The sequence below is a fragment of the Carassius carassius genome, chromosome 19 (assembly GCF_963082965.1).
Source record: "Carassius carassius chromosome 19, fCarCar2.1, whole genome shotgun sequence".
NCBI classification, from domain to species: domain Eukaryota; kingdom Metazoa; phylum Chordata; class Actinopteri; order Cypriniformes; family Cyprinidae; genus Carassius; species Carassius carassius.
In genome coordinates, this window is record NC_081773.1 from 25,121,996 (window position 1) to 25,147,300 (window position 25,305).

The 25,305-nt window shown below is 38.0% G+C and overlaps 2 protein-coding genes across 14 annotated transcripts in view; one reads left to right on the forward strand and one right to left on the reverse strand.

The window, feature by feature from the left end:
* The window catches only part of ctdsp1 (CTD (carboxy-terminal domain, RNA polymerase II, polypeptide A) small phosphatase 1), a 30,342-nt gene extending 24,063 nt beyond the window's left edge, over positions 1–6,279 (forward strand). For both annotated transcript variants that reach the window (XM_059500461.1, XM_059500460.1), the window contains 4 exons: positions 1,409–1,465; positions 2,878–2,970; positions 3,847–4,032; positions 4,176–6,279. In XM_059500461.1, coding sequence (XP_059356444.1) covers positions 1,409–1,465; positions 2,878–2,970; positions 3,847–4,032; positions 4,176–4,304 — 465 coding nt within the window. In that variant the 3' untranslated portion in view covers positions 4,305–6,279. The remainder of the gene's footprint in view (positions 1–1,408; positions 1,466–2,877; positions 2,971–3,846; positions 4,033–4,175) is intronic.
* Positions 6,280–11,014: 4,735 nt separating this feature from the next.
* Positions 11,015–25,305, reverse strand: part of LOC132095459 (obscurin-like protein 1) — a 30,601-nt gene continuing 16,310 nt past the window's right edge. For all 12 annotated transcript variants that reach the window (XM_059500474.1, XM_059500472.1, XM_059500469.1 and 9 more), the window contains 18 exons: positions 24,901–25,176; positions 24,541–24,813; positions 24,036–24,311; positions 23,671–23,946; positions 23,312–23,587; positions 22,766–23,041; positions 22,404–22,673; positions 22,029–22,295; positions 21,674–21,943; positions 20,917–21,183; positions 19,635–19,901; positions 15,020–15,132; positions 14,730–14,883; positions 14,314–14,475; positions 14,099–14,203; positions 13,541–13,807; positions 12,017–12,286; positions 11,015–11,732 (listed from right to left, as the gene is read on the reverse strand). In XM_059500474.1, the coding sequence (XP_059356457.1) occupies positions 11,722–11,732; positions 12,017–12,286; positions 13,541–13,807; positions 14,099–14,203; positions 14,314–14,475; positions 14,730–14,883; positions 15,020–15,132; positions 19,635–19,901; positions 20,917–21,183; positions 21,674–21,943; positions 22,029–22,295; positions 22,404–22,673; positions 22,766–23,041; positions 23,312–23,587; positions 23,671–23,946; positions 24,036–24,311; positions 24,541–24,813; positions 24,901–25,176 (4,076 nt within the window). In that variant the 3' untranslated portion in view covers positions 11,015–11,721. The remainder of the gene's footprint in view (positions 11,733–12,016; positions 12,287–13,540; positions 13,808–14,098; positions 14,204–14,313; positions 14,476–14,729; positions 14,884–15,019; positions 15,133–19,634; positions 19,902–20,916; positions 21,184–21,673; positions 21,944–22,028; positions 22,296–22,403; positions 22,674–22,765; positions 23,042–23,311; positions 23,588–23,670; positions 23,947–24,035; positions 24,312–24,540; positions 24,814–24,900; positions 25,177–25,305) is intronic.

A 25,305-nucleotide genomic window follows, 5' to 3' on the forward strand; every position in this document is an offset into this window, starting at 1 on the left:
GTCAGTTTGGTCCAGTGTTGTTTTGGACACCACCGACTTTGATTATATGGACAACAGCAGTTCAAAATAGTAATGCAGACGAAAGCAAGTCTTACAGGTTTGACATAGAATAGAGTAATGATGACAGAAATTCCAAGTATTCCAAGCTATCAAAACACTGCTTTGTTTGTTTGAGCAGTCTAACCAGCAGCATAAACTCAACCAATGGCGTTAGTTTTGATCAGAATTTCTGTTTGTCCAACCAATCACAGCTGGTGGGAGGGAACATGTTTGAGTCTATATAGTATATTAATAATGCATTTAATAAATATATTAATTTTTTGACCGTAGAGTAGCAGAATGCTCCAATGAACATTTTTGCTGTAAACAGACGCCTTTTATACAAACAGAGAGGAAGCACACTTCCAGTATCGGTTAAATCTGCTCTTGCATGTTAATGTAGACATATTTTTGCAGGCAAAATGCAACAGATTGAACCAATTTAATGTTCTTATGCAATGTAATCATTTAAATAATGTCTGCATTGTAAGAGAACACTTGCAATGTCTGTCACAATATGTTTAACAACTAGTTTTAGATACCAGACACAAGTTAGCAGTGTTTGTGCCAGTGTAAATACAAATAAGCTTATTTGAGCTGGAGGAAAGCATCAAATTGTCTCAAGAAAGTGCAGTATGCTACTTTTAGTTCAATGATTCTGTCTAATGGTGCCTTTACTGTTTGTTTTTACATGCATGCATGCACTTTTCCGGAGAAATGAGCCAATTTGACTCTTTATGGACATTTTTTTCCCTCCTGTTGCATGACATCATTAATGTGCCATGTGTACAATTTGGGAAAGCCAGGAAGAAAAGGAATGTTTTCCTCCTGGGAGTGTCAGCAGCGACACTTTTCTACTGACTCTGAAAGTCAACTTGAAGTATATTGAGTGTATTAAATGTAAGCCGTTTGTTTAAAAATACTATGCTATGGTCATTATAAACTGCTAAGTAAAGATTTGTAAAAATCTTAATTTGTGTGCCAATGAACAGTATGCAGCTTTGGAATGACTTGAGAGCGAATAAATAATGACATCTTTCATGTATGGGGTGAACAAGTGTGATCTTTTAGCACAAGACAGCATAATGTTACTCCTTACTGAATGTAGGTCACACTGTCCTGACATCTCTATAACACATAAACGTAATTATCTCAACATTTGAGATTGAGTTTCTAGACCTATCTAAAGAGCACGCTCAGGGTCTGTAGCAATGGCCTAAATAATGACTGGAGCCTGCTGGGTGACATCATGTTCAATAACATCTTGTCAGTCATTGATCCAGTCACCTACAATACAGATTTTACTTATTTTCTTCTGCCTAAAACAGTTCAGTCAGTTTTATTGTGTTTTTTTTTTCTTTCTTCTTAGCCGGTCAATAATGCTGACTTTATCATTCCAGTGGAAATTGATGGGACAGTACATCAGGTGAGCATAACCTGTTCTCATACAAGGGTTTTCATAAATAACTAATGAGTTGAAAATCAGGCTATGAATCAATTGGGGAGAATAGATCAAGATTATAACTGCGGTTTCAATTAAGAAAATTGCCAATTTTAGTGCCAATATCCTGGAAATGTGATGACACCCTGAAGAACCTGCTTCCTAAAATATACATTTTCATAAATAAAGTGTGTGTATTTTATATAAATATATAGTGTAATTATAACAAAAAATATATTATATATAGGGAATGCAAATACATTTTTCTACCCACTTTGTTAGATGCATAAACCTGGTAATAAGCATTTCTTCATATTTGTTTAGTGCTGTTCATTAAACATAGTTTGAGAGCAGTTTTACAGAAAACTTCCAGTCCCTTTTGCTGACTCGTCATGTTTTCATGTTTTGGCAGTGGATGGGAATTGTAGCCAATCATAGCCCGTTATATGCATGACTGCAGTGGTGACTTATAAGGTTCTAAATAAGTCTGTGGGCCTGTTGTTTCTCATCCTAATTAGATGAACGTGTTATGTTTCACTTCTGTTCTTAGTGTGTGTGAAACTGATAATCTGCCCTAACCGTTTTGTTGATTTATAATGTGAGTGATTTTCCTGTTACTTGCTTCCTTTAAAAAAAAAAAAAAACACGTTGTTTTCCCACACCGAATATGTATTTATTTTAATGCAATTTCTGTTCATTAGAATGAACAGTTGTGATTACATTATCAAACAGTCCAAAACCAACTTTTTTAGTCTTCTGTTGCGCAGTGTTGAACAGTTGTTTACGTATTGCTGCTTAACTCGGTTGTGCTACCTGACAGTAGCGTTGGCATCTCCGCTGATGGGTCAGAGCAGAAGGTGGCTATTTCTGGGCCCTGACGAAATGGAGGAACCCAGACTGGCTTCTGAGAAGTCACTGGCCATCAATCTCTCCTCAGAGTGCGTCTCCTGCTCTCTCTGGCTATGACAGTACGGTGCTTTGGCCCTTTAAAGGCCAACGGCCCCAGTTACACCACTGGACTGAAGACATCTGACACATAAGGCTTTGGCCTGTTTCAAGTAATCCAGGATAGGCTTGTGATGTCCGGAAAGCCTATTCGGGATGACTTGGTTCAGGAATGAGACCACCAGCTTCATAAAAGAGCCTGGCTGACCTAGTTGTTAGAGTAAAACAACCCTTTTTATTGCGTCTCTTAAAACAGGGTTTATCATTCTACGATCGTATAAAACTCATCGTTATATGAAGCTTCATATCAAGATGCAGGCTAATATAAATCTTATTTATTTAGTAATGTGTCTTCATGACTGTGACCTGATTTAGCGCCGGTTTTAACCCTTCAGATAGTAGCTGAATTGAATCCTTTGCAGGAATGACTCATATTTGAACTGTCTCTGTAGGTGTATGTGTTGAAGAGACCTCATGTCGACGAGTTCCTCAAACGGATGGGGGAACTGTTCGAGTGCGTGTTATTCACTGCAAGCTTAGCCAAGGTAAGAAATGCAAATGGATTTTTGCACTATGCAAGGTATTCAGTATTAAGTTTATTAATGAATAGGAATGAACAGCACTTACTGTATGTATCAGTTTATAGATGTTACAGGGTTCCCACATCTGTGGAAAATATTTAGTTTAAAATGGTCTCTTGCAGACCTGTAACAAAAATACAGCTTAATACATTTATGTGAACTGTTTTCATTAACATTGTTTTATTTTTTTAGTCTACTTTTTTTGGAACTAGATATGCTATTTTGTAAATTGTTTTATTCATTTAAAAACAACATATTTCTTAATATATCTTATACCTTTACAAATTAATACTTTAATTTGGCAAGGATGCTTTAAATTGATCAGAAGTGATGAAAAAGACTTTTATAATGTTACAAAAGAACCAAAATGTTCTTCAGAACTTTCTTTTCATCAAAGAAACCTGAAAAAAATATACTCTGCTGTTTTCAGCATCAATAATAGTAATACACTTTTTTTGAGCTGCAAATTATAATATTAGAATTATTTCTGAAGGATCGTGACTGGAGTTATGATGCTAAAAATTCCGTTTTGAAATCACAGGAATAAATTCCATTTTAAAAACTAATTTTTTTTTTAAATAGTACAAATATTTCAAAATTGGACTGTTTTTGCTGTATTTTGGATCAAATAAATACAGGCTTGGTGAGCAGAAGAGTCTTCTTCATTAAACACTTTTGACTGGTAGTGTAAATATTTCTAGATTTATTTATATATTCTTTATCTTAGAATCACACTGTATTTTAGAGAGGTGTTTCCATGTTTTGTTCTTGATACTGACACTTTTAGCCACTCTGTCTTAACATGTCCGTCACATTACCATCATTCTGTTTTTTTGCTAGTATGCTGATCCCGTCTCGGATCTGCTGGACAAATGGGGAGCTTTCCGAAGCCGTCTTTTCCGGGAATCTTGTGTGTTCCACCGTGGAAATTATGTCAAGGACCTAAGCCGTCTAGGCAGGGATCTCAACAAAGTCATCATTGTGGATAACTCGCCAGCCTCCTACATCTTCCACCCAGACAATGCTGTACGTTATTGCCTTCCTTTCTTCTTTTGCACATATAACTGCTTTGGGTCTCATGATATATTATGCACAGTGCTTAGCCTGCTAAACCTTGTGTGAGTTTGTTCCTATTAGTTTTAACAGACACTCTTCTCTCTTATGTTTAGGTACCTGTAGCCTCCTGGTTTGATGACATGTCTGACACAGAGCTGCTGGATCTCATCCCTTTCTTCGAGAGACTGAGTAAAGTGGATAATGTGTACACTGTGCTGAAGCAGCAGAGGACTACTAGCTAGCACGACACTAAGGGCAGCTGTCAGTATGGGGCCAGGGAGGCTGCTGGGCTCGGAGCTCCACACTGCTTCCCCCTAACAGGACCAGCCACTATCTCAGTCCTCATCACCTACCAAGAATTCCATTCACATGATGTTTGAAAAAGAAATCGAATGACAGAACTGTGAAGGACTGTTTTAGCTATCACATGCATAAAAGAAGAAGCTGATTGTTTTAACACTCAGTTGCGTGAATCCCAGGAAAGCGAGCAAGAGCATATTTCACCCTGAAGTCAAGTAATAGAAATTATATTTTGTGCAAAGAAAATAAGACATGCTTTTTTGCCTTTGTGACATTATTTTGACAACTAAGCACATTCCCTCGAAATGTTGCCATAATGCAAACTTAAATTTACTGTAATGTGTAAAAAAAAAATATATTATTTAAATTGTATTGTATTTATACATTATGGTTGTATTTGTTGGACTGCCTTTAATTTATGCTTGTTTATGCCAAAAGTACTGTATTACAGTAATCTAATAAAAATCTACAATGTAAATAGTAATGAAAACCACAAAAGGAAAACAAAACTAAAGCATGTGTTATGGTAATAATGAGGGAAAATGTGTTAAATTGTCATAACACTAATTTCGCAATGCAAAAAAAAAAGAGTCAAAGTATGCTTTGTTTTCTTTATGCAAATATTTAGTTTTTATTTTACTCTTGATTTTAGGGGGAAATGTGGCCTATGCATGTGTTTGTGTGATTCACCCCAAAACGTGTTACTCCTTAGCAACTCTCATTTTTTATGGTTAAGGGAAGCCCTGTTAAAATTAAAATAGTTGATTGTAACGCTTATTTTTTTTCCTTTTTTTTTTTTTTTTTTTTTTTTTTTTTTTTTTTTTATAAAGAAAATGACTTCCTCTTCTTGAGTTTATATCTTGAGTTAAACTTCCCTCATTCCCTGTGTTTAATGAGTTTACTTCAAGATCTCAAGTAAGGGCGAAAACATAAATGGCAATCACATGGAATAATATGCTGTCTTTTTTTTTTTTTATCTAGCCAGCTTTATTGGACTCTAAAACAAGCGTTTATTATCCCTTTATTTTTCCAAAAATCATGTTTTTTATTTTTATTTTCCTCCTGCAATTTCTTAATCCGATAAGAAAGACTCATGATGCAATCAGCCAGCACTTGAAATTCAAGTTTCACAAAGCAACAAATGTAAGAAAGGGAAATTGGTCCGGCACTTGTTGTGTCCCACGGCCAGTTTTCACTCCGAAGGTAAAGCTAATGCACCTTCTGAATCATATACAGTATGCTTTATATTGTCTAATGCGAGGTCATTCACTGTGGCCTTAAAATTACAGTAGCAAAAATTTGTCAGAGGATATCAAAGTGGTCTTATTTACAAAATCAGTTTGTCTGATGCTGCATAGTTTTAAATTCATAACAGTATGCCATTTGTGTGTTTATATTAATCAAAACGAGTAAAGAATACTGGAATCAAGTCTGTATTTGTCAGTGGAAACAGATGTTTGACTTGTAATGCCTTAACTCTCCATTAGATCACTAAGCTGTCAGATGGTTCATTGAGAAAGTGATTTTGGCATCGGCGTAAGCATGCCGTACTGTGGACTGGGGAGCCCTGTTAATGTACAGTTGATGTGCCTTCCTCTTGGCGATTGTATACTTGCTCAGCACTGAGTTGATTGTTTTGCAAGTGCCAATATTGATGTTTCGAAACATAACGGTGATGTCCATGTGTCCGGGGAAAAGTGGAAAGATGATGATATGGTTTTTAATACTGGTCTTTTGTCCATTTTTCAGTGTTTGACTTTTTAAATAGATTTGGTGATGGCAAAACATTTGCCATCTCTATATTTGTGATATTAATGAAAATAGTGCTGTGCCATGGAGAAAAAAAAAAGATTTTGTTATTCATAAAAGTTTAAAGAGCAGTTTGAGTGTTATTTGTTTCTTAAAAAGCACAACTGATTTTTCTCTTTTGTACTTGAATCGAACCCTGTATTTTATTCTGGTGTTATTTCCAGGTATTGGATGTGCAGTTACATGGTTTGTGTATAGGATACTCTAGAAAGATTGACTTCTTCAAAATGAGTTAATATAAATCATTATGAAAGTCTGAAAAAAAAATTTTTTTTGTGAAGATATGAAAAGGAAAAAAAAGGTACTCAATGTCAGTCATTCAAACTTACTTAAAATTCACTTTCTAAGAAATTATGAAACGTCAACGAACTTAAGCCTAAATTTAATAGGTACGTGAGTACATAGCCTTTCAGCGTTTGAAACTGATGATGCAGTAGAGAACATGTTACTGAATTGCATGTCTGCCTTGGTACATTCTCCGATGTCTCACTATTCATCAATCTCAGTAGGACTTCTCACACTAGTCCGCTTATGCAACAGGACCAACCCAGGCCCATGTTTTTCAGAGGTTATGTAATAGTCTTGGTAGTGCTTGTTTTGAGTAATACACCGCCTTGTTAATATTCTCACCGATGCATGAGAGGGGCCACAAATGCATTTCTCTTAATTTGTAATGGTTGAATTAGAAACGTGTAATACTTTTTTCTCCAGAACAAAAATGTGATCGTGGGTAGGCTTCAGAGCTTGTAGCTTTGTGAATTGTTTCTCTTGTGTATTATCTGCAGTGATCAAGTAGTCAGGTTCCTCATGGACTATTTTAATGTGCTCTACAGCAAGTATTTTCATAGCTACTCGGGGCATTATTAAGAAAAATGTAGACTTGGATTAAAAACTTTAAAACTTAGTTTCGCCTATTCTTAAATTTATTTGAACGCTTATGGCTCCCTCTAGCGTTACCTAAAGATTTTTTTGTGTGTGTGTGTGTAAACAATAACAAGATGAAATGCCCTATGCAAGTAATCTTTAACAGATATTAATCTAAACAGAAACCAACAAATTTAATTTCAAGTCAGTGGGAAAATTTAATATGTCACTTTATAACTAAAAACCATAAAAAAAACTAATTGGTCACTATTTTTGGATATGGTGATACACACCTAAAAGTTACATATTAGTACTTTAAACATACACATTACCTTAAGCTGTACATATGACCTTTTTTTTTTTTCTTTTTTTTTTTTTTAATGTGCAGTGCTTTTAAATGCAAAATATGTTTTTATAGCTTATATGTTTCTAAACTGAACTTTTATTTTAATCTCAATTATTTTTCCATAAGAGCGTGTGCAGTCATTTGTACATTTTATGAGTCTGCCTTCCGGTGTCATTGCTTCCAAAAAATTGTAAAAAATCAGATCGTGTTGCAGCTTTTATATTGCAAATCGGACCAAAATTATTTTAATGTATAGTCTTAACGACGAACACACTAGTTTGCAGTACAAACCGTTTTTACCATGCGTTGTTATTCTCTTCGTCATATGAACCGGAAGTATCGCACATTCATAGAAAACATCTCGGTTACGTAACCACGGTTCCCTGAATAGGGAACGAGATGCTGCGGTGACGTCACCGTATGGGAACACTTCTCGGTGTGACGAATGTCTGAAGCCCTATACAGTCGTGGCCAAAAGTTTTGAGAATTACATAAATATTAGTTTTCAAAAAGTTTGCTGCTAAATTGCTTTTAGAGCTTTGTTTCAGTTGTTTCTGTGATGTACTGAAATATAATTACAAGCACTTCATACGTTTCAAAGGCTTTTATCGATAATTACATGACATTTATGCAAAGAGTCAGTATTTGCAGTGTTGGCCCTTCTTTTTCAGGACCTCTGCAATTCGACTGGGCATGCTCTCAATCAACTTCTGGGCCAAATCCTGACTGATAGCAACCCATTCTTTCATAATCACTTCTTGGAGTTTGTCAGAATTAGTGGGTTTTTGTTTGTCCACCCGCCTCTTGAGGATTGACCACAAGCTCTCAATGGGATTAAGATCTGGGGAGTTTCCAGGCCATGGACCCAAAATTTCAACATTCTGGTCCCCGAGCCACTTAGTTATCACTTTTGCCTTATGGCATGGTGCTCCATCGTGCTGGAAAATGCATTGTTCTTCACCAAACTGTTGTTGGATTGTTGGAAGAAGTTGCTGTTGGAGGGTGTTTTGGTACCATTCTTTATTCATGGCTGTGTTTTTGGGCAGAATTGTGAGTGAGCCCACTCCCTTGGATGAGAAGCAACCCCACACATGAATGGTGTCAGGATGCTTTACTGTTGGCATGACACAGGACTGATGGTAGCGCTCACCTTTTCCTCTCCGGACAAGCCTTTTTCCAGATGCCCCAAACAATCGGAAAGGGGCTTCATCGGAGAATATGACTTTGCCCCAGTCCTCAGCAGTCCATTCACCATACTTTTTGCAGAAGATCAATCTGTCCCTGATGTTTTTTTGGAGAGAAGTGGCTTCTTTGCTGCCCTTCTTGACACCAGGCCATCTTCCAAAAGTCATGGCCTCACTGTGCGTGCAGATGCGCTCACACCTGCCTGCTGCCATTCCTGAGCAAGCTCTGCACTGGTGGCACTCCGATCCCGCAGCTGAATCCTCTTTAGGAGACGATACTGGCACTTGCTGGACTTTCTTGGATGCCTCTTTCCTTGAAGTTCTTGAAGATCCTATAAATTGTTTATTTAGGTGCAATCTTAGTAGCCACAATATCCTTGCCTGTGAAGCCATTTTTATGCAACGCAATGATGTCTGCACGCGTTTCTTTGCAGGTCACCATGGTTAACAATGGAAGAACAATGATTTCAAGCATCACCCTCCTTTTAACAGTCTGCCATTCTAACCCAATCAGCCTGACATAATGATCTCCAGCCTTGTGCTCATCAACGTTCTCACCTGAGTTAACAAGACGATTACTGAAATGATCTCAGCAGGTCCTTTAATGACAGCAATGAAATGCAGTGGAAAGGTTTTTTTGGGATTAAGTTAATTTTCATGGCAAAGAAGGACTATGCAATTCATCTGATCACTCTTCATAACATTCTGGAGTATATGCAAATTGCTATTATAAAAACTTAAGCAGCAACTTTTCCAATTTCCAATATTTATGTAGTTCTCAAAACTTTTGGCCACGACTGTACCATCCCGCCAATCCTATTGGCCAAATAGCACTTGGCACCGCCCCACGCATGTGTACGTATCGTATACCTGGGTGCCACGCGCTATTTCGCTCAGATTTCATGAACTAAAGAAGAATGCTATCAAGGTATGGAACGGCCGGGACCGCAGCATCTCGTTCCCCCCAGCCGAACTCCAGCTAGAAGGAATTCGGTTGACATCCACTGTCTTATTGACATAACACACCTCCGTGTCACCGAAATCGTCCGATGTGGAAGACAGCGGGGTGAAATGTTCCGACTTTTCGTCCACCACTGAAAGGGGCGCATATGAAGTAAGCCCAGAAGGATTACAGGGGATGCCGTTGCGATTAGACCTAAAAGTCTGAGGCATAAACTCACTGTCACTGTGCGACCCACTTTGAAGTGAGGCACGCATGACGCGAGAGACTGAGCGTGCGGGAGAGATAGTCTTGCTGTCATCGCGCGAGAGTCCAAGTCTATTCCCAGAAAGGTTATCCGTTGAGAGGGAATTAAAACACTCTTCTGGAAATTCGTGCATAAGCCCAGGCTGTTTAGATGATTCAGCACAAGATCCCGGTGAGAGTGTGCTTGAGTCTGCGATTGTGCTAACACCAGCCAAGCGTCTAAGTAATTCAACACGAGAACGCACCTGGAGCCGCAACGGGGCCAGAGCTGCGTCCATGCATTTTGAAAAAGTTCGGGGAGCCAGAGCTAAGCTAAAGGGAAGAACGGGGTATTGATACGTTTTGCCCTCTAAAGTGAATCTGAGGAACTTCCTGTGTCTCTTGATGATCTGAATATGAAAATATGCATCCTTCAGATCGATCGTGACAAACCAGTTGTTTGGTTGAATCTGAGACAAAATAGACTTTACTGTTAACATCTTGAATTTGCTCGTCCTGAGTGCAAGATTCAAACGGCGTAAATCCAAAATGGGTGGATTGCGCAGTGTGTCTGAGGGAACGCTCGACATGAAAACTCGATCCAATGCTGCTCGAAGCGCCCTTTGCGGCGAGACAGCCAATGTTTGAGCGTGGGGACTGCAGTGAGAGGGTTGGATGCGCAAAAACGGTCCAACAGCGCTCTCTAGTGGAGGGCACAGATCCTGGCAAGCAGCGAGAGTATCAGGAGCTGCTATTAGGGGCCCGAGAACGAGAGGCATTAGCCGTCGAGCTCAGGTCTAACCTCTTTTGCTGTCACTGGCGAGCCGGTGGAAAAACCTTAGGACCCCAATTCTTACGAGGGGGCGCCATAGGTGAAGGCTCTTCTCGTGAGGCAACTCGTTGGCGGTGAGAGGAGGTTGAGCGAGAACCTGCCTGCCGCCGTTCAATCTCCCTGGGCCTGCGAGGAATCAGCTGGCGGAAGGCGGGTGATTGCTGCTTCGCTGCCCTGAATTTATCCACCACCGAAGTGACCGCCTCTCCAAACAAATCGTCCTTAGAAACAGGGGTGTCCATAAGAAAAGATTTGTCCTTTTCTTTGATGTCGTGAGATTAAGCCAGAGGTGGCGCTCAACCGTAATCAACAGCGCGAAGATAAGTAAGTGTGTAAATGAACAGAGAATATAAGTAATGTATGTAACTTTCCTTTTTGGATTGCAGTATTGACAGTTCACTAAAAAAGAGACAATAGAACACTCCTCAAGAAAATTTGTTTTTAAGTTTTATTGAAAGATATTGCTTAACAAGGGAAAATTGCAGCACTTTTGGATATCTGGATACTTCAGAAAAAGGCAAGAATTGTGACATACCTTCTGATTACAACAGAAGCAAACAACTAAAGCTATCAAAACCGTTTTCATTTATTTGTAAATGTTTCCCTAGCTTGTAAAATGTCTGTATTCTTGAATTCAGTGTATTTGTTATATATGCTTAAGTTCCTTTCCGTCCCAAACCCTCTTTTGATCATCTTTGGCCCTGCAGATTTTTATTTTGCCTTAACCTCACTTCAATCTGCATCCCACAAATAAGAATTTAAAAAACGACACAAAGCATATCTATACAAGGATATACAGTAGTACACAATTTTCAAAATTAAATACCAATTTAATGTGCAAGAAATTTAAGCAGTAACAACATGGATGAAATACACGTCTGGGTGTCTGTTGTTCATTTTGTGTAGCCTATAAAGCACAATGTTTGAGATCATAAATTTAGAAAAACTTGACAATTATTATGTAATGAACGTAGAGCAGGATATGATGTGTAAAACAGAATAATAACGATTTTAAATTTGCATTTCAAATAAATTAATTATAGACCTATCTCTTTCAGACACATTAAAACAGATAATAGTTTCATCATTTCATTTGGTATTTTTGTATTTAAAAAGTGGCGTAGTCGAGTATTACAGCTCAGCGGTTACCTGCCAAAAAGAAAAAGATTAATAAGTCAGCAGTCACTTGATAAACCCTTACCCTCAGCTGGATACCAATGTAAATCACATGACCCCAAGCTATTAAGTGTATCAAGTTCTTATTAAAACAAGTCTGGACTCCGTGTCTAAGAATAGGCATCAAAAACATCTTCTATTCAGAGTAAAAGTAATTTTACCATATATATGTACAGTATATAAGCACATATTGTAAACTTTTACTTGGCAAGTTATAAACATGCATTATATCTACTATAATAAAATATACAACTTACTTATGACTTGCAGATGTGCAGTGCTTTTGACTCTCCCTGTGATAAAGCATACTGTGCCGCTCATGTCTTCAGATGTTTGTTTGAGAATGAGCCTATGAATGGTTCCATTTTTCTCCACCACAACTTTAGGACCAGGATGCAGTGTCTCCCCATTCAGGGTCCAGGTAGGTGCCTTGGCCACAGGCAAAGATACTTCACATTCAAAGCTTGCATCTGCAGGAGCGGTCACATCCACATCCTGCAGCTCTCTCACCATTAGGACTGACTGAGCTGTTTCAACAGAAGAAGTGACAATCATACCTTTAATGCAATGTTTTTTTTATTTATTAAAATAAAAAAGCAGTTCCTATACAATACTATTAATATGTCAAAATCAGTATTTCACAATCAAATTTAGCAAAATTACCATGCAGGTAGCAATTTTTTTTTGTCATGACGTGCACATTTGTTGCAAATGATTTTGAATATTGTTTGGAAAAGTTGTTTTTTATCTTTTTTTTTTATCTATGAAACCAACATAAATATGTAATTTTTTAGAGCATGGCAGATATGGTTTGAATTATATTTTAGGCTAATTATGAAATTCCCTCACTTTTTTATGGTGTACTTTCAGCAAGCGTATAGGTACTGTACAGTCTATGGTACTGTAGGTGTAAAAGGGATACTTGTAGGAACTGCAGAAAATTTTGGGCGCTTACAGTTGAGTGACAAGTAACTGAGGGTAAATTGAATGATATTTATTCATCTAAAGCACTTAGAAATGCACAAATTGCTTAAGTAATTTTGCTAAGAAAACAAGTTAAAATGTATTTGACGTAGGTCATTTCTCACGAGATTAGGTGTTGTGTGACACACGGTTTCATTTCAGATTACAGTTCATGCCAAGAAACGCGTTTGGTTTTAATTAAGAATGGCCACCTAATAGGGAAGTGATTGCTTGGTTTAAGTTGTTGCAACATCTGAAAAGATTATTTTCATTAGACATAGCAAATATTTTAAGGTTCTGTTGATATATGTTTGTGTAAGGATGCAGCAATAGCGTATTGAAATTCTATCCAAAACTTATTCGATGATGTTGGTTTATATGCTTCAAGTGCATTTTTGATTCAAAACATTATAATGTAAGCTACAGTACAAAAGATAGATAGATATTGTTTTGAAATCTTTGCAATAACCTCTTTTTATAGGTAGCTTTTTCTTGATTTAGAATGTAGCCTATCATAATTTTTAAATGACTTTCCATTTACATTCCCACAATCTCAATGAATGTAGTCACATTTTTACATTAAGCACATATAGGCTATAGCTTCTCTCTCTCTCTCTACATGCTACTGACTGAAAACATTGGTTTGTTATTATGTGCATACAATGAGGCTCCAAATAGCCTAATAATAGAACAAATCTGATCTCTAAATGAACAACTGACTGACAGCTCAAAGAACTACTTGTTTTTTCTTAATTTTTTCATATGACAGTGCTGTCAATGAATCCATAATGGGTGTAAAAGGGCAGAATTTCCCTCACCTTCAACAGTTAGTTTTGCTGAAGATGTGTAGTTTCCAACTTGGACACTGTAGGTGCCCTCATCTTCTAGCAACACCTGCTGAATCACAAGTTTTCGATAGCACCCTTCACTGCAGATCTCAAAGCGCTCTGAGGGCAGGATGACATTCGGTCCCTTATACCAGCGAATGCTGCAACGTGGATTGGTCACAGTGCAGTCCAATATGACGCGGGTTTTTTCCAGAGCAGTCTTGTCCTGAAGTGGTTTCACAATGTTTGCTGGTAGTGCTGGTAGTGAAAAGTTGTAGTTTTAAGTCAGTTTTAAATTAATTCTTTACAGTGCAATAATAATAATAAAAAAAAAACATATATATTATATATATATATATATATATGAAACAGTGCTTGGTTTTTTTTGTCATCCCTGCTTTCTCAATTGTCGGGAAAGTGTAAATATCCAATGTCTGGTTGGCCACATTTCAAACCAATTTGAAATGTCATAGCATTTGTGACTTGTCATCAAAGGGGTTGACTAGCTTTGGATTTGTAGTGAATGCTTGACTTAAACAAAATACAGACCTTCCACCTCAAGGTTAGCTGTAGTCTCGAGATTTTTTGCAACAAACTTGATCTCTCCAGAATCGTCTTCTTTAACATTGCATATGAGGAGGAATTGCTTTGTCCCTAAGTAAAGAAAAAAATGGTTCAGGAAATTTATGATCAGATACTGATTTAAATATTTTGTTGTAAATTTTTGGAAGAGGGTAAAGTTTAGCAACAGGTGCTACAATAACCTTCCTGACGAATCTTAACGGTACTGGTTGGTTTTATGTTCTCGCCATTTTTATACCACTCTCCGGACACATCGTCCAGGGACACTTCACACATGAACACTGCATTCTGACCTTCTTGAATATCCAGATCCTCTAAGCTTTGTAGTATCTCAAGCTCCCTCTCTGTTGAAATGTTAATAAACATAGTAATGCGTTGCATAATTTCACAAAGTAAAGTACTCCTTTAAAACAAATCAAAGGTAAATGCTTCCCATGTTGTTAATTTCACCTCTGTACCAGTAGATGGCAATGTTGTACTTCGAGTGAATAACTTCAGCAGCGTGATTAAGATATAGCTAAAATTTAGTTTTAAATAATCAGGAAACCATATAATCTGCAGATTATTGTGGTGATAATCTAAGACTTTCTGTTCTTACCATAGATATCCACTGAACAGGAGGTAATGGCATCCCCAGCATCACACACATATAAACCAGAGTCTCCCAGCTCACACTTCAGTATCTGTAGAAAGCACTTTCTTCCCATCGAGTAAATGCGATGATTTTTTCCTGGTTTAAGCTGAACTTCATTCTGAAAGAAGAAGACCCCCAGCCCACCACTTCATTTTATACAAGTTTCTTTTTCACATAATTATTAGTAGTAATTGGCTCATGGATTTTTATTTTATTTTATTTACAGTACAGCTGAGGATTTAATGTAACTTTACCTTTGTCCACTTGACTTCCACGTTGTGGCGTGAGAGCTCACATTCAAGGGTTATGCCAGATCCTTCTGGTTGCCTGATATCCTCAAGCTTTTTCAGAATTGTTACTGGAATTTCTGAGGAAGCAAAGGAGTCTTGTCAGCCTTTTGACATGAAAACTTGCTAGATATGTACATTTTATTAGGCAAAACCCAATGACAAAACTATTTTGATCAAATTTGAAAGGCGTTGATCTTCAAAGCCTGTCAATATTTCGTATTATTTTTGACAATTTACCTATGGTTGCCCCGTTTGACTTTTGCGATCATATGAATCAGCTGTGTACATATCAATCTGTCTAGTACAACAGGAGCTTATCGTTTAACCATACCTCAGCTTTGTGCATAGAGGACTTTGAGATGAGTCCTTTGTTGTTGTGGCGTTTACACATTATTGTCATCCTCAGTGACAGCTCTGTGACTCCAAAGGATAAGCCATATTGAGTGACTTGGCATAGAAGAGACTACCTTACACCGGCACCTTATGCTTGTGAATGTTTAAAATGTTTCAGTAGCTGTAGTCTGATCATGTGATCTGTATCTTTTTATATGTGTAACCTGACACATGGTAAGAGCAGTAGCAAAGCTGTCTGTCCATGCCATTGTACTGTCATCAGCGTCTGAAATTTAACCAGTTTGAGACTTACATCATTGCTCTGGACTGTCTTACCTCCTACGACTTGTTGATCATGGCCAAATTCCACCCCTTATATGTTAATTGTTGCCAAAGCAATTAAGAAACAAGATACAGATTATTGCAAGCCAGTATACCTTGGCGCTTTAAGTTAATATGAGGTTATGCATGACCTTCATAGGTTATTTAAGGATTATGGATATGTGTTTCAGATCATTTTGGGTGCCTGTTTTTGTACAGTATAGGGTGTTGGAGAGAAGGTGTGTGGTTAAAGGGATACGGGTGGTTTAAATCAGTGGCTAAATCTTACAGAACTGCTAAATCACTTTAGCATTTGTGTAATTTCTGCACCACTAGTTCACAAACAGGTTTTCTAAACTAACAATAAATAACCCTTCAAAATAAGAGTTGTCCTGCCCTGAACTCATGTCATCGGTTGAGCCTGGAGTTGATGTCAGGCAGCTTAAATAAACAAAAGTAATGTTTTAAAGGTGCCACACAGCCAAATAGAAGTCAGCATATCAATTACATACTTTTAGTTGTCCTTCCACTTTAAACTAGAAAGTATTTTAACACTGAATCCCAGATGAGTATTTTAAATTTAAATTTCCAGTTTATGTGTGTAATTGCTTGTTTTTTATAATGTTCTCTTATGTCTACTTAGAATTTTAGCAAGATTTTACATCAAAAAACATAATTTAGTTAAAATTAGTTAAAATAAATCCACAATTAAATGAAGTGAATAAACTAACATTGTTAGTGCTTTTGTAACGATACACTGTGTCTACACTGGCTCAATACAACGCGACTAAAGGCAAAAGAACCCACTATAATCAGTGATTCTCTCTACACTGCATGCGGAATGTGCTCACATCAGAAATAGAATGAGGCCCCAGTTTGATGAGTGGGATTTGCCACATTGCGCTGTCTGGTGTGTCTAGTGTAAACCACTTTTTATACCAGGCTGTAAACATTTTTTTTATGCTGTAAAGTTGGGCAATTTAACATGGGGAGTCTTTGGTACTGACTCCCGTTTGGAGACAGCCTCTAGCGGCCAGTAGATGAATTGCAGTTTTAGTTACTTCATGTTGGTTTCACGAGAGAGACCAGAAGGTTGCCGCTTGGTGTAAACAGAATAACAGATTATAAAGAATTCTATTGTCTTTAGTCACATAGAGTCACGCTGCTTACACCCAGTGTAGATGCGGTGTTAGGATCAAAAGGAGGGCAATGACTGTTTTTTTTTCCTCAATGAAGTGTTGTTAATATTCTGCAGAGGCTGTCTTTCATTGCACTATGATGTCATACTGAGATAAAATTCGAAATGCGTCATTTTGGCACCTTGGCTTGGTTTTGGACTAACAAGGAAGATTTGAGTTCTGAAACTTGATGTTTTTATAGTACAAATGAGCTCTTGTATGTCAAAAGAGCAAGGAAATATGTTTTCTCAATTCATGACCCCTTTAAGACTTGGTCTCAGATTGTGGGCCCTATCATACAGCCGGCGCAATGCAATGCAAGGCGCAGTGCAAGTGTGTTTGCTAGTTTCAGTCCGGCGCTGTTCGCATTTTCCCATTGAGTGTCACGTCGTTTAATTAGCAAATGCATTTGCACCCATTTGTGCGCCCATGGGCGTGGTGGTCTAAAAAAGAGGTGTGTTCAGGCGCATTGCTGGTGCATTGTTATTTTAAGGAGCTGAAAAGAGAGTGTGCCATAGACCAACTCAAACCTGGTCTAAAGTCTGGCACAATGTTTTTTCTTTGTTATTTAAAGAGCATGTTAGTATAAGCAGGTCTGCAACGCGCGTACACGCTGCTTATTAAACACAGGGATGCACAGCAGCACACAAACATGCCAAATATAAAAAATTAAAGGATTGCAATGCATAATGAAGTGGTTTCACAATGTTTGCTGGTAGTGCTGGTAGTGAAAAGTTGTAGTTTTAAGTCAGTTTTAAATTAATTCTTTACAGTGCAATAATAATAATAAAAAAAAACATATATATTATATATATATGAAACACTGCTTGGTTTTTTTTGTCATCCCTGCTTTCTCACTTGTCGGGAAACAAGCCATGCGCCATGCGCTTTACAATTTGCGTTTAGATCGTTAAAATAGGGCCCAATGTGTCTTTAAGTGTATTTTGTCTTTTTACAGTCTTAATATCTAGTGCTGTGTTGCTATTCTAGTAAATTTTTCTTGTTTTCACAAATGATTTAAACAAATTGTAACTAGGGCTGCCCTCGACTAAAGATTTTTCTGGTTGACTACTAGTCGTTCATTGGAAGCATTAGTCAACTAATCGCACATTTATTAATAACTTATTTAAATCATAATAATGAGACTTTAGTTGCCTACATTGCCTGATAAACGCTTAAGCACACACATAAGGCTTGCCACGTCACACTGGCAGAAGTAGCCTTATGATAGAATGTGTCAGCGAAAAACCGTAAGGAGGTTGCATTAACATTTTAATAGCCTAATTCAATGATGAACTAGTGCTTTCTTTGTTTTCGGTTTAAGAGAAGTTGGTGACACTGACTCATCATATCCACAGTAGCGGATATGCCTTTATGTATGTTTGATACAAACAGGGCCATTCTTTGCACTCTGCCCCACCACGAACAAGAGCGAGGGGAACAGCCCCCGCCCCAGAACGCGATCACCCTACCTTTCAGAGGGCCCTGCATCAGCTAAGGATGGCCCTGCATACAGATTATGTAATTTGAGAGTACTTGTTTTCCATTTGAATTGGTTCATTTGAAAATAGACATTTCACAAATATATATATTTATGTCTTTAAGGCAAGCATACACAGAGTTTTGGAGTTTTGCGCTCAAGTTCATAGAGATCAAAACAGCAGAAAGCACATCCTGTTTGCTTTCATTATTTTACAAAAGCACAATGTTTTGTTGTTATTGTGTGTGCACACAAATAAATGTAGAGTCTTTACAGATTCTAAAGGTGTATTACTCTTATTTGTGTGCCCAAAATTTACAGAGTATTTTAAGGGCAAGTGAGTGCATCTCCATCTGTCCTTCAGTGAGCACTACTGTTCAGACACACTCCACAGACACTTGAACAGCACACATTTCTCTAGGTTAATATTAGATTGAGCAGCCATGTAAAGTTGCTGCTACTAACATATTTCAGATGATAAGTCATATTAGAGGTCGATATATGATATATGGTGACTGTTTGAATGTCCTGCCCGATGTACTGTATTAGCCTATCACAGTATGTATTTTTATTTATTTACTATTTTTTTCTGAGACTAATAACATTTTGGTCAACCAAGTCTCTTCTGGTATTATGGGGCAGCCATAATTTAAACAAAATTAAAAAACATGTAAGCTGTGATTTGTTGTAGTGAATAGAATTACAGTACATCTCATTTAAAGGGATAGATCACCCTGGTGTTATTCTAAAACAGTATGCACCTCTTTCTTTTTTAGACCACAAAAGGTAAAATATTGTAAAAATAAAAAATAAAAAATGTTCTGACATCAATCATGATTAATAAAAATCCCACACAAACCACAAAACCTAGAAAAACCAAAAAGTATCTGTGTATTTTCTTCTCTGAGGTGAGTATCTCCAAACCTGAACTCCAGTTGTCAGAATGAAAGCTGATGCTGTGGACATGCAAACTCATTTTGTTGTTGCTACAACTGGAACACAACAAATATATTTACTACAGCGAAGAAAGCACTAGTTGCATGGGATCATTTTGTGATCAAGTTTGTAGCTGGTTGCTTTTCACTGCCATTACAGTATATAGATAAAAACATTTTAGATAACTTCTTCTTTTGTGGTTTGAAAAAGTAAGAAGGGCATACAGCATTAGAACAACACCTGCTAAATAATGTAAATAATGACTTAATTTTCCTTTTAGGGATGAACTGCCCTTTTATGTTTCTGCTATAAACATAGTTTTCATTTGCACCTTTAACTTCCAATCTTGCTCGTGATCTGATGTTCTCAACAGAGAATATGTAGCTGCCAGTGTCATCCAAGGTCAGGTTGGCGATGGTTAGGCTGTGTACTCGTCCTTTTGCTGTCATACGCAAGCGGTTGTTGTTTTTGAGAATGTGCCCATCCTTCTGCCACACACCATCCACATTGCCATGTGACAGCTCCACCTCAAAAGAAGCCGTCTCCCGTTCGTAAGTCTGGATCGCAGTTAGACCTTTCCGAATCTTGATTTTTCGTGCTGTGTGAGAAGCACAGGTTGTTAAATGCAAGAAAAGTATTTTTCAATGGTGATGCAATTAGATATCAGAGATTTTTTTGTAAAATAAAGACAGATTAAGATGAAAGCGAAAGGTAATAAAGAGAAAAAATAGAGCAACAGTTGTTGAATTAGTTGGCACGGTTTTGTGCGCATGGTGTTAGCAATACACTAAATCCTGCCTTCGATCAGGGCTATGCCAACATTTTTTTAAGTTTTCCAAAACAGACAGGCAGACAGGCATTCCCCGCTGAAAAGAGGGGTTTATTTTAGAGAGTTGGTGACACCACCCTAGATTTTGAAGGCCAGTGCATAAATTTAGCTGCAATGAAAACAGATCCAGATTCATAGTTGGTGCCAGGAACAGCCAAAGTGCAGACTTTCTCTCATCACTTGCTCATTTGTATAACACAGCTTCATAGTCTTGACCTATCCTGAAAAGAATGTATATCACTGGTAATTAATTGCTTATTTTCTAAAGAGTAAATCAATTTTATCTAGAAAAGGTATGTGAAGAGATATTAAAAATGCTTTATGATAAGTTTGAAATAAGACTGGCTAATAAATGGATTGAAGGCAACTGAAATCAGTTATGAGTATAGCCACATGAAACTTGCATCCTCCTCTCATAATATCTATGTTTCACAGGCAACTAAGAGGAATTAAAAGGTTACTCAGCCAGGACCTTTTACCAGCTCTTGATCCAGTTCTCATTTGGCATACTTAATTAAATTATCATAACTCTTCTGATCTAATGTCAATACAGAAAGCTGTTTCCCAGGACTCAGTAAGTAGTGTGCCAGTCACCTGTTAGCTGCTGTCAAACTGTGGAACAAGTGTCACTAAAGTAGCTGCCTCCTGCTCGCATTACTCTTGGTCACTTGATTCAGTTTGTTTAAGACAACAACATCGCAACGGGCGGTTATGAGGGACCATCACCATAAAGAAATGCTAACAACAGCACATAGTGAGAAAGAAAGCGGCAGTGCAGACTCACGTTCCACAGTGAGCTTGGCTTGTGTGCGGTCATGAAGCGTTTCACAGCTGTAGGTGCCACGGTCTGAAAGGGTGAGTTTGTGGATTGTGAGAGAATGTTTTTGGCCATTCTGCCTCAGGGTGAACTTGGACCCTGGATGTATTACCACTCCTTGTCTCATCCACTGCACCTCCGCAGTCTCATGGCTGACCTCCACCTCAAGTGTTGCCTCACCAAACTCCTCTGCAACCACCGGCTCCATGTTCTTCGTGAAAAGCACCTGTGCCTCTGAATACAGAGAAGGCTAAATGATGAGATCTTTTCCCGTTGCATTTTAACACTTTAGAAAAGTCTTTATATTTGAAAACCAATAAGCAGAGCCAATGAGAATGACATTATTTTATGTGCTTGGAGTACAGCTCCTCATTCTACATTGCTATGTGCTGTAGTAACACTTGTCTCTGTCAGTTAAGAGTGGAATTCTAACTGGAGAAGCTGTTAAGCACAAGCCATCATAAGCACCTTTTCAGCAATTCAGGCATGTCTGAAAGGGTCATTATTAAACTCAAACATGTTGACATGGCATTAAAGACCTGCGTAGGCTCTTAAAATATACCACTCTCTGCATTCCAAATATTATTTAAAAAATTACCCATTAGTTAATTGGTTACTTCATAGGTTGATGCTAAGAATACATGTTCATGAGTCGCATTCTGATTGATTTGTAAGCAAGCGAAAATCAAGTAAAGCAGTCAAATATTAATGGATGGAATTCTACCTTGGACCTGTAGGATAGCTCTGGAAATCACACCTTCAGCCTCGGCTGTCAACTTGCAGCTATCTGACACTACGCAGTTGTTGATATGCAGCATATGGCATAATCCATTACTTGAGATGTTGAACTTCTCATTTGATGAAATCAGCTGGCCATTCTTAAACCAGGCCAACTTTGCATCTTCTGGAGATACCACACACTTAAATATTGCGTCTTCTCCTTCCATGACAGTTATGTTGTGTAGCTCTCCAATAAACTCCACAATGCGAGGAACTTGGGACAAGAAGAGAAGAAAATGGCACAAAATTAATCTGTGATTTCAGATCAAGATTTTGTCCTTTAGTAGAATTTAACTTACCGTTGACCACTACAGTTGCAGATGTCCTTTCATCTTTAGATTCACAAGCATACTCTCCTGCATCATCTTCTGTCACATCATGTATTGTCAGGCTTCTCACTCGACCCTCAGCTCTGATTGTAAAATGTCTGTTTGGTGCAATCTCTTGGCTTCCCTTAAGCCACTGAACATCTCCTTTTGACTTGTACAGTTCACATTTTAAAACCACATCACTACCTTTGAGTCCCACTACGTTGTCTAGTGGTTTGGAGAATTTCACTTTCATTGCTGATTAGGAGACAATTTAGACAACTTTTTACTAGAGATATTTTACAAGCAGTCACATTTAACATTTTGTAGAGTTGTAGAATTTCACAGCCCATTCCCTGGTCTTACCTTTAATATGGACACTGAATTGCATTTTGTCAGATCCCACATGACATGTGTATTCTCCAGTATCACATCTCTTAAGAGGGTTAATAGTGAGGTAGTGTTTGTTACCATCACTTGTTGTGTGGAAACGATCACCTCTGACTGGATCATGGCCTCTCTGCCATTTAACTGAGGCATTGACCCTGTTAACAGTGGCACGTAGTGTCACACTGTCTTCTTCATAGGCTGAAATATTTGTTCTTTCATCTTTTTTGATGAATTTGAATGGTGGTTCTATGAAAAAAAAAGATGTGATTGTGTGCACAGTGTTTTAATTAACACATTTTAAAATTGTGTTTTCTTGGCTATGCTACTGGTAAATCTACCTTGAACTGTTAGTCTAGTTGTCATTTTGTCATCAATGGCATCACACAGATAGTCTCCAGAGTCAGATGTCTGAAGTTCTGATATCACAAGCTTCCTCGTTGTGTCTCTGCTTTTAATGTGTGTGCGTGAATCCTCTTGCAGTAAACGTCCATTGAAGTACCACTGGACTATAGCATTTACTCGGGATACCTCACATTCCAAGATAAGCTCATCTCCTGTCATTAAAATGTGGTGTTCTGGCTTCTCTGAATTTCCAACAATAGACACTGGAGCCTCTGAGCAAAAAAAAAAAAAAAGTGATTTTTTTTTAAAGTACACTGTCAAAAATATTTGTGCAAAAATTGTTGGGGGGAACAGCAGTTTGTCAATGGGGCAGTACCCTTAAAAGTTAGGTGTACCTTATCTATGCCTAATGGTACCATAAGTGGCTAAATAAGATACTCCCCCAGTGACAAGCTAAAGATACAGGTAAAGTTTTGTATATTTTCTTTGAACGAGCATGTGCATGCTTTTCATTGTTTACATTGCCTTTTAACAAGCAGTACCTTCTACAGTAACACTAAAGAGAACTTTATCATCTTGTGCATCACACATGTAGTCCCCTGAGTCCTTCAACTCAGCGCTCAGGACAATCAGGGATCTGAATGTTCCTTCCTCTTCAAAGATGAAATGCTCATTTCCCTCAATCTTCTCATTGTCTTTAAGCCAACTGACCACCCCATTTGCTCTTGAGATCTCACATTTCAACACAATGGCATCAGATACTACAAATCTGCGTTTTGTTTCTATGTCAGCTTTCCGCAGAATTTTTATTGGTGGATCTGGAAGGAAGAGGGTAAAATGTTATTTAGTTGCAGTGATGGATTCATCAAAGCATTTTAATCTGCTTATCACTGAAATGTACCTTTGATTTTCACTAGGAAATCCATCACATCATCTCTAGCATCACAGACATATTGCCCTGCATCTTCAAAAGCTGCGGAGTGAATGGTTAACTGTCGACTTGTGCCATCCTCTGTGATAGTTATGTTGCTGTTCTCCTCAATCTCTTCTGCATCCTTCTTCCAACTAACTTCAGCATTTGGTCGAGACACTTCACACTCAAGAACCACAATGTCTCCAACAAGTTTATCTACTCCATAAGCCATTTTCCTTGGTCGAATAAATCTAACTGGTGGCTCTGCATGAAGAAATAAAGTCATTATGGACATTGAGAACTGAAGCTGTTTTTATTATTATTGATTATTAAATAGAGGGTCTTTGACACACCTGCGATGTTTACAAAGAAGGTCACTGAGTCATCAGCAGTGTCACAGACATATTCTGCAGAGTCTTTGACAGTTGGTTTTGGGATAATAAGTCTCCTATAGACACCATCAACCTCCAGAATTAGGCTGTCACTCTCCTCCACTTCAAGTCCATCTCGATACCAACGTATAGTGGCGTTTGGTCTAGAGATTTCACAGCTCAGGACCATCCTCTCTGAAGTCTGTTGGCAAAGTTCCATTTGGGACTGGCTTGGAGAAACTATGCGCACCGGTGGTTCTATAGGGAAACATGACATCAAAATGGACCTTATTTACTTCCTAATGCATGTTCCTGATCATTCTTACTTCATGCAAATTCATCAATGCATGGTATTCCAAGATAAAAAAAAAGTCTTTGTAATCTGTCATTCAAATGAATATCTCAATCTGATCTGCTGCAAGAACTTTCCTTCTGGCTGACATCAGAAATCTCTACATGCAATATATTTTAAACCTAAAGTTGATACCTTTAATGTTTAGATTGAAGAATATTGAATCATCAGCTGTGTCACAGACATATTCTCCTGAGTCCTCAACACCACTGCGCAGAATTTTTAATCGTCTGTACGGACCCTCTGACTTCAGCTTTATGTTTTCACTCTCCTGTAGTTTCTGTCCATCCTTGAACCATGTCACCTTTCCATTTGGCCGTGAAAGTTCACAGCTGAGGACAATTTCTTCAGGAACATAGCGATCAAGGTGGACATCTTCCTTGGGATATACAATCATCACTGGAGGTTCTGTGAAGCAAAATAAATTTGTTACACAGCCTTGTAAATTTGATCAGATTTTGAGTTGTTGGTATGAATATAGACATATTTATTCACCTCTTACATTAACTTTAAATGTTAATGCACTATCTCCAGCACGACAGGTGTACATCCCAGAATCTGTGAGTTGAGCTGACAGGATGATCAGTCTTCGTATAGTGTTTTCTGCCTCTATGAGGACGTTGTCATTAGGCTTTAGCTCTACTCCATCCTTGTACCATTGTGCAGAAGCATCTGACCTGGACACTTGACAGCAAAGGAGTAGATTGTCTTGTTCCACAATATTTCTGTGCAGATCATCTTCTGGTATGTAGGCAAATGTCACAGGAGGTGCTGCAATGTAAAGGAAATGTACCTTAGTTTTTATGTTGTGCTGCTTTTAATTTGTCACACAGGTATGATGTGAAGCATGCAATTCAAGCACTGATGATGATTGCATGGGCAGCCCTGTATAACTTTCTC